The following is a 14748-nucleotide window of genomic DNA, read 5'->3' on the forward strand; positions in this document are numbered from 1 at the left end:
AGTTTTACTTTGTATGGCTGTATGGAACTGTGTATAGCTATTCATGAACTTAACCAATCCAAAAATTAGTAGCTTGAGGCTTGACAAAAACAATAGCTATTCGTTTTAAAATTTCACTAAGTAATCTAGTTATATGAAAAATTGCAAAAGAGAATGTATGGAAACAAAAACAATTTTGTGCAAAGAAATTTTATAAGATGTTCAATTTGAAATGTATCTTTTCTGAACAGAATTACATATTTCCAACTGAAAAGGAATTAGTGACAAATTGTTCCCTTCATAAAGGAGAATTTTTTCAGAAGCGTTGGCTGATATTTACTCAGTTAAATATACAGAAAAGACTGGTGCCTTTAGCTGTTTTATTTTAATTTATGCAGGACTGAGGGAGGGAAGCGTGAAAAATGCTGCTTGATTTATGTGGCCGTTTGTGTTTAGGGGGTTGAATGTTTCAGTTGGATTTTGCATTAGTAGCCTGCTTGGCATCCTTTAAATAAAGGGGGAAGGGCAAGCAAAGTTGAGTGTGCTGAACAGATTTGTAGACAAATGGTTTTTCCCCTCTTCACACTACTTTAAATTGGAAAAAAAAGGTTGTCTAGCATTTTCTTCATGGGCAAGGCAGGGTGGGGGAGTGAACAAAAACTCACAAAAGTCCTGTTCTGGCAGGAGGCAGAGGAAGCCAGCAGTGCCACAGACTTGAGGATCGCTCTGGCTCTAAGTGAACACTTCCTTACGACAGAATTTAAACAGGATAATCCCACTTGTTAAGCTATTTAGTTTACTGACCGTGAAAGTTAAATGAATAGATTGCCTAATGTATGAGTGCCTTACTTAATGTGCTAATAGCAGCGTAATGGTATTGTAAAGAGGAACTTGCATTTGGCATCGTGTAATGGTGCCTGGCTCGCACTTGTGCTCTGCAGAATATTCCTTCATTTAGCCTGGTTCTAATTTTGTGCTTGTCTGTCTGCTCCTAGGAGATTCTGGGCATTTGTTAACAGAGCAGATACTTGTTCATCTCTGAAAACAGCAGGAAGCGTCCGTATAAAAGGCATTATGTTGGAGTTAATCAATCGGATTCTATTCTGATTTTTAACTTGTAAATTAAGTGGCAGCACCTCACAAGTGAATTAAAATTCCCTTTCCCACATCCACTGATAAATAAGGAATTTTTAAATTCCAGTATGGGCAGTTGGGTGTTTATTATAGTCAAGTGGGAAGAGAGTGGCTAAGTACAACTTTTGTTGTAACTTTTGTTAAATGGCAAATAGCGTTTTGGTGCTCATTAAACTCTGCATCTCCTGATTTTGATCATTTTCAAAGTGTGAGACACAGTGAGTGCAAAAGCAGATCATAATTTTGCATATGTAGCAAGGGGATTGGTTTGGGTTTTTTGGAAGGGTGACATTTCTTCTTCGTTTGCTCTCCCCTAATCAACTTCGAGGTGCTAGGATGTATCTGTTTCTAGTTCCAGCTTTTTGTCTGTATTACTGCAATGCTGACTGAAATTAGAACAGGAGAAATAACTTAGCTGGAATTAAATCATGCTCCAGCAACTTGGTTTTGACAGTGACACACTTCTACTTGAGCGCTGTGGCTTGGATAGTACTATTTTCTCACTTTCCCCGGTAGGAAGTAAAACAAGTAATTTTATTTTCAGTTAAATGCTGTAGCAGAATAAAGTACAGAGGACATTTTAATCTGTCTAATAATTAGAAACTCGATTTGTTCTTGCCTTGGAAAAACACAGTTAGATAACGCTCTGGGAATGGCACAGTTTCAGTTTGGTAAGAAGGTTCATGAACTGTAAGTCAAAGCTTAAAAAAACCCACCTCTCTGTAGCAACATAGTAAATTCTAAATTGTAATATGCTAACTTCTGATGTTGCATTATTTTTTTTTTTAATCTAGGTAAGTTATTGTTGCTAGAAATCCATTGTCTAGACCATTCCTGCAAGTTACTGAGGCAAAGTAGTAATTCTCATTTTGTCACAAAGCAGCAAATATATAAAATATATGAATTATCTCCAAAGCGAAGACAAGCAATCTGGGTTTTCCATGAGATCTTTTTTGCCCTCTTCAAGGCAAGTGGGAGAGGGCAAGTTCAATGTTCTTTTCCTGTAACACGTTGCTAGCCTGAAAAAAAAATTTTTTTTCTGTATGAAAGTAACATTTTTCTGTAAATGTAGGTGCTAATCCATTGACATAGACGCTTTGTGTTAAAAATGTGGGATAAAGAAAGAAAAAAAATAATAGCAAACATTTGCAACAATTAGCCAGTACCATAAAACAAAAGACAATTGTGTTGGATTTTGTTTTGTTTTTTTCTATGTAACTTAACAGTGGAAGTGAAGTGGAAATGCTGTTTTAAAAAAAAAAACCACTGGAGAGTGTAAAACTGAAGTCCCTTCTCCGTCCATTTGTACTAAGATTTTTAAAGCTTAAAAAGTTTATGCAGTGGAATACGTGTTCAAACCAACATTTAGGTCATGCGCAATTCTCTGTGTTTGTATTCTTGTTCTTAATTCTCTTGATGCACTATTAAAATGTGTTCAGATGCTGATCCTTATTATATGAAGCCTGAGATTTTAAAAGGCACGTAGGTAAGAGTGTCCAGTTCCCATTGACTTTGTATGATTTTGTTGACAGGTTCCATAGGCCTTTTAAAAAAAATCCTTCCCAGAGAAGCTAGTTCCTGCATGCTAATGTTGGTTTCTTGTTAACAGCTTGTCTGAAAAAACAAATGGATACAGATGAAGTTTCATAGGGTGATCTGAAGATTAGGTTTTGCAGAGAATGCTAAAGAGTAGATTTGCTCATGTTTCTAAAGACAGACGTGTTTAGAAGGGCTTAATGAAACTCCAGAGTAAAGTAAAGATAAAATAGTCAACTAACTTCTTGAGATATTTCTACTATATGTCTTTTAGAGCCTACGTTTCCTTGTAAGTGTTGCTCTGCAGAAAAGCAATTTAACAAGTGGTATGCAAAGCGAAGAGATTTTCTCTTTGCAGGGATGGAGGGCTGCTTATGAATTCCACAGTGGCTCTTCTTCATCTCTTTGTGTTGTTAAAGCAGCAGCCTTCACTCTAGATTCTGACTCAGAGCCTACTGGCATCATCAGGTGTCTTTCTGTAGTCTTTAAAGAGGAAGAGACTAAGCTTGTCTTTTGAAGAGGTTGAAAGGCTTAATCAACAGCAATCCTGATGGTTGCACCCCTACCCAAGACATGGTAACATCCGTATTATTTCCAGCAGCATGCTTTCCTCAGTTGGCAGAAAGATAGCCCGGTTGCAGTTGCCAGAACATTGCTCTTCCACAAGATATACACCCCGAGAAAGACACTTGGACTGGGAGCCGGGAGTTGTACTATGCTTTTCTAATTCTGCTCCCATCGGTGGCTTTGGTTAGTTTGCAGTGAACGTGTGAGGTTCACACAGGAGAACACCTAAATGTTCTCCCTTTCCAGCTAGATGAGAAAGAGGAGGGGAAAATGAAAGATGGAGACTTGGGATCAGAATTGAAATGTTCCTTTTCCACTTCTGAAGTAGCTGTCAAAGAAAACAGGCCATTTCTAAAACTCCGGATAGGTTCTGTTCTTTAATCTTTTGTGAGACCGACAGTTATAGTTACTGGAAATTTTAATTGACCAGCCTGTCTGCTTTACTGCACAGTGATTTGGCTCTGCCTGAGATGAGCAATTGTGGGGCCATCAGCTTAACTATCAAAATATGTCAGTGACTTCTGGGAGATACTGGCAGGCAGGGTCTCAGCACCTGCCACCCATCTGGGAGATGCGTAAGAACAGGAGAGATGAGAGATGCTCAGCCTGAATCCTGGAGCTGCGCTGTCAGGCTTCAGAGTTTCCTTCAGAGGTGCAAGTCTTGGCTGTGGTGATACTATCCGTGTGGTCTGTGGCTGTGCCTGTGGGCATCTTTGTCCTTGTATGAGTTTGCATGAATTAGGTCATCTCCATACCACTCAGGGCTACCACTTTCTGGGTCTGTTTTGCAGCTCCGAGACATAATATTTTCTTTTCCTGGTATTTCAGTTCAGAGAATTTGTAATAGTGATAATGAACTAATAAATATGTGTTATAGGATCAGGAGAGCTGCAAGGTGTGAGGACAGCTAGAACGGTATCGGAGATGAATGTGGCACTTCCAGTGTGCGTATTGCTTGTCTGGGGCAGATGCTGTTTTGCTCTGCTCTAAACTTTGTCTGAATCTGCTGTCGAAGAGAACTGACTGCTGCAGGAGGGAACACGTGTGCTGTATGAAGGGTCCAAGGATTTGGGTCTTAGAGTGCAAGAGGAAACAGGTCAAAGCTGGCCGTGTCGGCATGCCCTCAGTAATAGTTCAGAGCTGGTGGTTTCTGCAGGGGTCAGCTGTCAGCTTTCCAGCCAGCAGTCTGTGTACTTATGAAGAGGGCCTCCAATTTGGGTAGTGTTAGTAAAAAGTATTGCAAAGTGCAAAGCTGTGGAAGGGCCACTGAGCATTTCTTTAAACATTTTTCGGCAACTAGGACAGTCTTTAGACAACTTTTACAAAAAAAGCCAAAACTCTCCTAAAGATAAAATGGAAGAAAGGTGAGCAGAACTACTTCAGATGCTTTTCGGGGGTGGAATGGGAGGAAGATGGAACGTTTCAGACAGACTCTCACTTTATTTTTTATATTCAAGCCAACTGTGTTACGTATCTTTTTAAAAATATATTTCTAATCATTAACAACTTTTTTTATTTTCTATTCACTCAAAAGTAAAATAGGTTTACTTTCTGCATTTTAATTTCAGAATCAATTTAGCAGTACTGGGTGCATTGGATGTGTTTTAGTCAGTATAAATTAGTTGTGTTGCAAGAGCCAAATCTCTACAGTTAAAATTCTGTTTTTTCCAGTGCTAGTTTTCAGCTGCTGTTTTTTTTCTTTTTTTTTTTTTTCTTCTTTTTATAATACTCCATTTCTAGGGAAGTTAAAAATGCAGGTGTTAAGAAGTTGTTACTCAGGAGAATCTGAATGTTCACTCAGTATTTTGTTCTCAGTAAAATATGCTCTGAAACCAGCTATCAAATATCCATTAGTGTAGGCTTATTTTCAAATCTTTGCATGTTTAAGTTACGGCTGTATTTCTGTACTGATAGAACGGAAAGTATTCCTTTCTGACCAGGTCTATGTGTGAAAAGACGTATTAGGTCTTTTCACAAAGTTGTCTTCCTTGTCTCTTATACTTCGTTTCAGTATATACTAACAATGTAACTTTTAGCTAGGCAATGTTTTTGTTGATCTGGGGACTTTAAGTGCCTGTCTTTCACCTTGGGATTTGACTGCCGTTTCATTTATCTTGAATTTTTTAATATAAAAAGCAGCTGACTTAAAATACCCTTGATTTCTCAGTGTGCTGTGTGACATATGGAAAGAATTCTTAAAACAAAACAAAACAAAAACCGAAAGCTAGACCGATCATCTCGACCGTGATGTGCTTTCAGAATTGCTAACTCTTGACTCAAATCATACAGCAAAAAAGCACACAGTCATCCCTGAGAGGTTTGTGTAGCATATGTTTACAAATGATGGGGGGAACACCTTGCGAAAATAGATGAGTACTGCAAAGTTTGGAAAAAGACTTATCTCTTCCAGTTTCTAATGTACCTCTGTCTTCAGACTCTTTCAGTGTATGATATTACATTAATACACTGATAACATTGATCACGCCAGTCTTTTTTTGGTGTCCTTGGTACAGGATGTTAGTCTTTAACTCTCAGGTCGTCCTTTAATTATTACCTGTCACAGAAAAGTCTGTGAAAGTGAATCATGTGAATGTAGCAGCCCTTATGGCTAGCCTGAAAGGAACTGGGAACGATGCGGCTCGAGCTGTGTTGTGTTATTGGACTCTCTACTACAGACAATCTGAAAGCATGATGTGCCTAGTGTGGTACAGTCAGCATGCTTGAAAATTGTGTTTTTCCTGCTGGGAGCAAGGCAGTATAAATACATCGTCATAAATGCTCCACTGACAAATATCGCATTTCTCCTTTTAAATTGTGCCGATTATTACAGTTCTTGGTACTTAAAGGAGCAGACCTATCATGTCTATCTGTAAAAACAGCAACACCAGTACAGGGTAAACTGTTGAATATATGCCAACATTTTGATATGAATTTGCTTTGGCTACATCTGCCCTTTTAAAGCCTCACTGTAAGTATCTGAATGACACATTCTTAACTGAATGCTTTCAAATGCAAATTACAATTTTCAGTCTCAGTTATGTTCACCAGGAAGGATTTTTTGTGTGGAATTGATTGATGCATTACTTAGCAGAGGAGCTGCATTTCCAAAGCCTTCACCAGAGCCATGGCAAAGTAGTAGTTAAACAAGTTGTTCACATATTCATGCACTCGTATGTATTTGCTGTGAAAGTAGCAAGAAGAAATTCAATTTAAACTCTAAATGCTGGTGAAAACATAGTAGCCTAACTTTCCTGGGATTACATATTGAGGAAAGGCTGCCAGAGGCAGAAAGGAAAAAGTCTAGTCTTCTAGCATCCTTCTTACGCTCTATCTTAGATAACCATAACACCTTTTCCCCAAAATAATGGGAACAGCACCTTGCAGTATTGTTGTCTAAATGAAAACGGAAGCATTACAGTGAACTGTGATCAATTTGGTGATATGGGGAAATAGATTTGTCTCAAAAGTAATGTCAGTGCAAGTACTTGATAAATTTGAGGAAGTATAATCGCCTTATAAATGACTGAGACTCCTTTATATGCAAAATCACCCTGTATAATGGAAATTTAATTGCATACTACTTTTGTAAGTTTTAATATATCTCTTTAAAATGTAGATGTTTTACAGGTTACTAAAGATGATGCAACTTATGTGCTTATCTCCTCACCGTGTCAAATACTGTCCTGAGCGCCCTTCTGTAAATTAGGTTATTTAGCAAATTAAAAATGAAGTGCTCAGGTGCCTGGTTGTAGGCTTCCAATTTGGCACTTTGTGGTAGCATTTATAAGGGAAATGCAGCCCGTATGTGATGTTGCAAGGTGTCAGTTTTTGCCACAGAAGCTCAGTGGTATGATTCAGCACAACACCTTGGGCTTTTTTTAATGCTTGAAGCTTTGCTCATTTTGGATCACTGTTTCTTTCAACTTTTTAGGAAGTGGAATTAGATAAGAGGAAAAAATAATTCTTTAAATTTAACTTACTGATATTTGAACACAAATGACGGTTGCGTTGGGACAGGGGAAGAAGGGGGAAATGTCCATGTAACTATTTCAAATAGTCCTTCCTGTCTTGCCCCCACAGCAGTGCACATGCCAGAAATAACCCTTTTATCTGTTTTGAAAAAGCTAGCTTCATACAGTATAGTTTAGCAGGGAAAGATACCAGGTGGTGTTGAAATATTTCAGAAATGTGATGCACAAGCTCCTCTTCTCATCTGAAACAGACTCACTCCTCTGTATGGGAGAAGAAGACACAAACATGTAGTAGACCAGGACTATAAAAGGTCAAAGCTTTAAGAAGAAGTTATCTTACTAATACTATACTCTTCCAAATCTACTCTTTGCCAAAAGTTACTTCTTCCCCTTTCAGTGACGTAATACAGAAAACTGGATGGTAAAACTAGAAATTTAGTTAGAGCAAATCCTGTTACCTTAAGAGTTAAACCTTGACTCTTTTCTTCTTTGCAGCGTGCAGCCAGGATGTATTTTAAAGGCAGATGTATTTGCAAAGTTCTTGGAGGCTGGGATTTTGGATGGCAACTCTCAGCTCATGACAATGTATAGGCCTCTGGCTTCCAGCTACTTCCCACAGTAGTGAGGTACCAAAGGTAGTACTTTCCCTGCTCCCTGGATTCTCCCTGAACAGATGTTCAGACACAATATTTTGAACTGCATTTGCTGCCTCTCTCACAGGAGCTGTATGGACAGCTACAGATAGTTCTGTGACAACTGAAAAAAGGCAGTTCATAGCATGGTATAGCCGGGTCACGTGCTTTTGTGCTTTCTACCTGCCATTTGCTAACAGCCACAGATTCTTGAGCACTTGCTTTGAGGAGGCCTTGTGAGAAAGTCAGCAAGAGATTCCTCAGCCTAAGATTAGAAAGAAGCTCTTGTCATATACAGTAAAAAAAAAATCTGTTTCCAGCCATACCTTGGTTATTAAAGCAATTCTAAAATGCAGTGGGACACAGGGCTTAGTGTCTGAACCCTAAATACAGAGCAATTGTTTGATGCATATTTTCTTTTCAGATAACATGGACTAGTATTTATATTAGGCTAGGGTGTTCAAAAACTTGGAGCAGAGTTTACAGTTTATTGTCAAAGTGTAAAATTACCAGTAGACACAGAGGAGAATCTCTCTGTCGGCGCACGGGGCATTGTACTCAGCAAATAATGTACTGCTTCCTGTCAGTCTGAACACTTGCCATTTTTCATTTCTCCCCAGCTGTGAGCAGCGTTGGATGGTGTCCAAGGTAGAGCATTGTCCATTAGTCACAGGTGGAGACTGCTGTAAAGTCAGTGCACGTGAAGTAGAGATGTGTGGCAGGAGTATTTCACTAGGAATATATAGTATGCACAGCTGAACGCTGTTTTTGACAGAGAAATATATTTGTCTCTGTTGTTCCAGTATATACCCTAAGTTTATGGACTGTGATTAGGGCGAGAGGTAGTCAAGCTCTCCTAGTGATAACTGAGTGCTTTTTACACCGCCTCTGTAGAAGCATGGCAATTAGTTCTTTCATGCAAACTGGCGTCCCCATGCAGTGTAACTTAACTATTAGCTGATTTGACTTGAGGGGGGGGGAGGGGGTGGTTCCCTGTGATCCTTTGAATCCTTCACTGACTGACCCAAACTAATGGGGAAGAGATGATCACGTTTACTTTTTGGTCTTTCTCAGGCAAGTACCTGAAACAGACATGACAACCAAAAAGTCCTCACTGGTCCATTGTGACCTCTTATTCTGCTTTAACCTCTTAATCGGCCTCAACAAGTCCTCAGTGGCCACAGATCATGTACTAGTTGCTCACTCCCTTTTCAAATCCATCCTGAAACACTGGGAAGGAATGCAATAGCCTTGACATACAGAGGTACAGAAATTAATTCCATCTGTATATATAAAATACCTTCACTGTGAAACAAAAGTTTTGGCTATGGAAGGCATTTAAAACTTTGCTACTGTGAACTCTTGCCTGTCTCTGATAAAGAAACTGTTTCAATATTTGTACTTGATCAGGTAATAACGTAGTACATCTTGTTCTGCCTTAGTATCTGTTATGCTATCACAGATAATTAGAAGGAATGTAAGCAGAAAACAAAAAAATCCATGTATTAGATGTGGAGGAGAGCCTACTGCTGTTCTATAGTTGGTAATTTAGTTGTTTGTGGAGAATTGGTTATTTGTACATCATACTTAAACTGGGTTCTGGAAAAGTATCACAAAACATTTTAAAGGGTCGAAAAGGGAACTCTGAATGTTTTACAACTTTCCTATCAGGCCATTTGGAACCACTTGCCTGCTTTACAAATGGTACTAATTTATCAAGCAAGTATAAAGCAATAATCTGAAAGACTGGAAGGGCAGTGCAATTTTTCTTACAGCTATTGGAAATTATAAGGTAAAACTTGCAGTTTCTCTCCGATTAACCCATTATAGTGGCTTGTTCTTTAGGGTATTACAATCTGCATTTAGGAAGCGAGTTTGAGGGGTTTTTTTGTAGGCCTTACCAGTGTAGCAGCTTTTTGTGAAGCTGGGTGTTAAGTTAGGTGTTAGGTTGCTACATGGAGACTGACAACCCCTGTGTTTGGTTTATGGGATGAATTAACTGGAGAGGGAGGCTTTCAAGGATTTGTGTGTGTGCTATGTAATCTGCGGATGGGCAGATTAAAACAAAAGAGAAGGCAAGAGAGTGCAAACACTAGACCTCAAATTCACATCTCATGTCTGTGAAATAAAGTCATGTCAGACACATTTGACAGGTAAATGATGCCTATACTGTCAAACTGTGATGCTTGCACATTTGGGAACCTGCAGAAAACAGCTAGGAATTAGATTAAACCAGAGAAAAACATCTGCTATTTCACACTATTTGAGAGGAGTTCCAGTGAGTACTTGGGGTTCAAATAATCACGTTTGCATGAGGTAAAAACCTGGCAAAACAGAGAGAAATAATGTTCAAAGTTGTCAGCGTGACACTTGCCTGACTACAACATTCATTCCAGTTGTTATAACATACAGGCCTGGATTTCTGTATTGGGCTAGGAGTGAAAAAGAAGTTCTGGGGCCTGATAGGTTTTTCTTTGTGTTTGATTTGGTTTTCTTAGCATAAAAAGTTATTTTGATTTAAGGACTATAATATGCAATGTGCTAATGATATATCTGTTTCAGTTTGCAGCTCATCTAGTGAAAAACAAATACCCACGGGTGTGCATCCTAGATGGAGGAATAAACAAGATCAAGCCAACTGGACTCCTCACTGTTCCTTCTCCACAAATATAAGTGACTATAAACGTTCGGGACAGTACGTCTAAATAGGGAAGTAGAGCATGAATATCATGAACCCAAAGGGCATTATGACATTTCCATTTTACAAGCTACCCAGATGATCAGTGTCTTTCCCTGCAGATCTAGAGCGAAGGAGTTCTGTTTTTATTCTTTGACAGAGAACTGCAGTTGGAACAGATGAAAGATGTGAAGCTTCAAATCTTCTAAGAAACTTCTTTCAGCAGTTAAGAAGTGTGCAACTGGTTGAGCAAATTTGAACACACACAAAGTCAGTATAACTCATCTGGCATTTGGTACCTTAGAAATGTTTCTGCAGAACAAAAGAAGCTGGCAATTGATGGCTCTAAGCTGCACTTATATAAATTATTTTTTCAAAATATTTTACTGTGAATATTGAGAGTAACAAGCTGAAATTGTATCCCATATTTCAACAAAGGAAAAAGTGTGTTCTCTAGTATTTTAAAGAATAATTGTTGTATGTTGTGACCCACTTTGTTTTTGAGAAAGCATTTTTCGGTCTGGATTGGAAATAAAGGTGTGTCCCAGATCGGAAATCACTGTGAGATATGCTGATGAGTCAATGCAAACAGTATCATCTGCTGGAGAAGAGAAGGCCTGCTCCTGTGTGGAGAATTTAACATCATGTTTCCTGAAACACAGCAAGCCAATAATTTCTGAAATGATTACTTATACCAGAAACTTAGACTTTCACAAAGCTGTGGCTTATAACAAAAAATCAGTTATTCCGCAAATAGTGCTTGTCCATATTAGAAGCTCACACTTTAAAAAGAAACAATGCAGTTTAATTTTCCTATCAGTCTAGAGTAATCACTTTTGTAGCAGTATACTTTCTAATAAGAGGCAGAACATTCGATTTGGTTCACTTCAGTGTTCTTTGTGCCAGTGGTGTCACTTTTTGAATGCCCGTTTCTTAAACCTGAGAGATCAAGACAGCAATCCTATTTCTAAACCGACTAGCTGCAAGTATTGTAGTTGAGTGAAAGCAGGTTCCACAAAGGGCCTAAGGTGACTGTCCACTAGAAGATGTGGAAATTACTTTGCAACCAGAAATTAAGAGCATTGAAATCACAGAAGAGACAAGAATTGGGGCGTCTCTGTTGCCAAGGAGCTAAGAATACACTTGATTCAGACAAATACCGCCTTTCAGATGTAGAAAAAGACCTAATTTCTTCCCCTCAGAATTCTAGGAAACATGCATTCTTGCAAACATGTCAAATTCATTATTCTAAAAATAGTTTTTAAAAAATGACTAGGAAGAGAAAAGGATCTTCATCTTTATGAATGTTATGTGAAAATAGTACCTTTAATCCAAAAAGACCAGTTGTGAAAATGTGAGACTGACAAAATTCTCTGGAATTAAATGTTCTGACAGGGGCATTTGGAAGAATTTACTTTAGTCAGAGGGGAAGAAGAAACTGGGAGATTTCTCTTTCTAGATTTTTAAAGTTACGAAAACACTGGTTTGGCATGAGGCTTAATAATCACTTAATGGCTTAAAATAATTAAGTGTGGGGTATTAACAGTATTTTGTAGAAACAAAATAGCACCAGTGATGATCTGAACACCTGGCCGCAGTTGCATACTGATTTGCTGTGTGAGTTTGGCACTGTGCTTTTTATTAGAGCCTGTGAAATGGCCAGAAGTTTTTATTCTGAATCTTGAAAATCTAGTCTCTAGCACAATGTGCTATCTGCAGGGAGATTAAGTGTTTTTGATGACCCTATTGAAAAAGTGTGACAGAGAAAGAAAAGAATATGGAGGAAGGAGGGTACCCTTTAGCTCCCTTTAGATCACAGATGAGATATCTAAAGTGTGAAATTACAGTATTCTATAAATGTGATAATGTATATGGGCTTTCTTTGGTCCAAGGTAAATATAGTTTACTGAAGGTTTCAAGAAGTCTTCGAGTCTTTAAGAATAAGGTATCTGTCAGATTGACTGCGTAAATGGTAGGAAGCGAAAGGTAGGGACAAATCATCAAGTTTCTCAGTTAGTGGGATTCTGCAACAATGTGTGTTGAAGGCCGATGCTACTCAGCTGACTCCAAAAGTGACCTGCTGAGGGAGAGGAGCAGTGAGGTAACAAGCTTGCTGATAATACAAAATCATCCACCATGATCCAGCTTTTGCCTGGCTGTGCAGAAAATGAGAAGGATCTTGTGGTCGTTGGAGGCAATGATTCGTTACGAGTGAACACACGTGGGGCCCTGGAGAACAACATTTTTAGTGCTCAACAGTGAATTAATTGATAGATAAAACATCATCTCAGCTTTTTAACAGCAGCCGGAAGGACACACAGGTTATTAGTCGTTGTAATGAAACAAATGAACAAAACAAGTCATTATGCCATCATAGAAATAACCTGTTTGGTACATTTGGAATGCAACATGGACCTTTTGTAGTACCAAAAAAGATGCACAGCATTAGAACAGATACAAAACTGGGCCCATGTAAGAAGATACCACATTGACTAAAACTCTTCAGCTTGGAAAGAGAGGCAGCTAAAATAGAACAACAGAGAGGTCTCTAAAATCACAAATAAAAAATGAGAACTAGAGAAACACGCGGTATTTCTTGCAGTACAAAATGCAGTGGCCATCTGTTAATACTGCTACACGAGTAGCACCAAAACCAGAAATGACCTTTTCCCAAAATTACAACCTTGAAGCATGGAACTTGTAGCCATGAGAGGCCAAAAGTATCGAAATACTCAAACAAAGGATTATACAGCTTTATGGAAGAGCTCTCTGACTATTAACCATAGAGGTTGAAACACAGTTTTCAGCTCAGAAAATGCATGATCTGTTGACTAGAAGAGGCAGGGAGAATACACCAGGGAAAGATCTCGCTCTACTTCTTAAACGATCCTTTCAAGCATCTGCCTTTTGTAAGTGGAGATAGTGCTACACCCACTGCAGCAGTTCTGATGATATTGCACATTTAATCTCAGCTAAGTGTTTCCTTCTGCTTTGTACAGGTGCTTAGAAAAGGACTGTAAGCACAGAGAATGGAATGCGTTTGAGAAAATGGGATTTTATGTGTACCTAGCTACTCATTCCTTTGGTACTCAAGGGTATGAAGTTTTCTGTATGTCTTACAGATGCATTAATTTTTAGAGTGAGAAGCTAAGTTATTTTTTGAGGGGAAAAATGTGTAATATTTAACAGGCTCAATGATTTCTTTTTGACTCGTGCAACTATTTTTTAGTGTTTAAGTATTGAATGTCTATAGATCTCATCTATATTGCAGTTCAATCTTAGTTTTTAAATTAGCTGGGTAAAATTTAAGGCCTATGTATTCTGTTTGTTTATGGAGTTATTTTGGATAGAGGACTTAGAGCTGCCATTAAATAAGAGTTTACATTATGAAATCATTTTAAAATGTATTTTTCAGGAGAAATCATGAGAGAAGATGTATGTAAAAGCAGGAAGCGCGAAGAATTGCTAAACAACGTTTTTTTCCCATGTAAATGCAAGTTCTTTTTTTAAATGTTCTCATCTCCCTGGATAGTTCTGTAGCTAACAGCTGGGTCTAACTGCAAGTTGCTGATGTACTGCTACTTGCCACTTTAGTCAGCGTTTTTGAAACCGTGCCTATAAATAGTACTATGTCTGGATTCAGTTATGTAGGACAAGCACTTGGTCACAGAAGTAGATTTTAATCTTCTCTTCCTTAGGGAAAGTTCTTGCATTTTGTGGTAACTTCTCGTTACAGAATATATTTTGATTTTGTAGTGTTTGCCCAGTTTAAGAAAAGAACATCAAAATGTTTGCTTTGTTGTTCTACTAATTTGGGCACTGTTCTGGTGGCGCAAACAGTTGTCTGTTTTCATAGAGCTCTTGAAAGATTTCTGGAGCCCTGCTTTTGCCTGATACATACATTTCCAGCATCATCACTTTTATAGCTATACCGTGGTCGTTTTCTGTTTTAGACTGCAACTGGATACCATAAAGATCTAGTAGGAGAAAACAATTACCACCCTTCCATGCTCACGTCTTCTACTGCCGGCAGAAAAATGTCCCAGACAAATATTTCCCAGTGTTTGACCTGGTCAATGCAGCCTCTCCAAGTCTGTTTTTCCCTTCCGTTTTAAAAACCTACCAAATCTGCCTCAGTCACCTGTACCTACAGCTTCCTGCCAGTGCCACCAGATTCCCCGTAGGATACCTAAATAGACACCCAAGGAGAACAGAGCACAGGATTTAGACCCTCTTTTGGCTATCTCACTCC

At 38.6% G+C, this 14748-nt stretch overlaps 1 protein-coding gene across 5 annotated transcripts in view; it reads left to right on the plus strand.

The window, feature by feature from the left end:
* Positions 1-14748, plus strand: part of TBCK (TBC1 domain containing kinase) — a 167551-nt gene that overhangs the window by 101463 nt on the left and 51340 nt on the right. For 4 of the 5 annotated variants that reach the window (XM_068941931.1, XM_068941933.1, XM_068941934.1 and 1 more), the window contains exon 26: positions 10382-13983. In XM_068941931.1, the coding sequence (XP_068798032.1) occupies positions 10382-10492 (111 nt within the window). In that variant the 3' untranslated portion in view covers positions 10493-13983. Of the gene's footprint in view, positions 1-10381; positions 13984-14748 lie in introns of those variants that run through there. The other variant, XM_068941932.1, reaches the window with a different exon arrangement.

The sequence above is a fragment of the Struthio camelus genome, chromosome 4 (assembly GCF_040807025.1).
Source record: "Struthio camelus isolate bStrCam1 chromosome 4, bStrCam1.hap1, whole genome shotgun sequence".
NCBI classification, from domain to species: domain Eukaryota; kingdom Metazoa; phylum Chordata; class Aves; order Struthioniformes; family Struthionidae; genus Struthio; species Struthio camelus.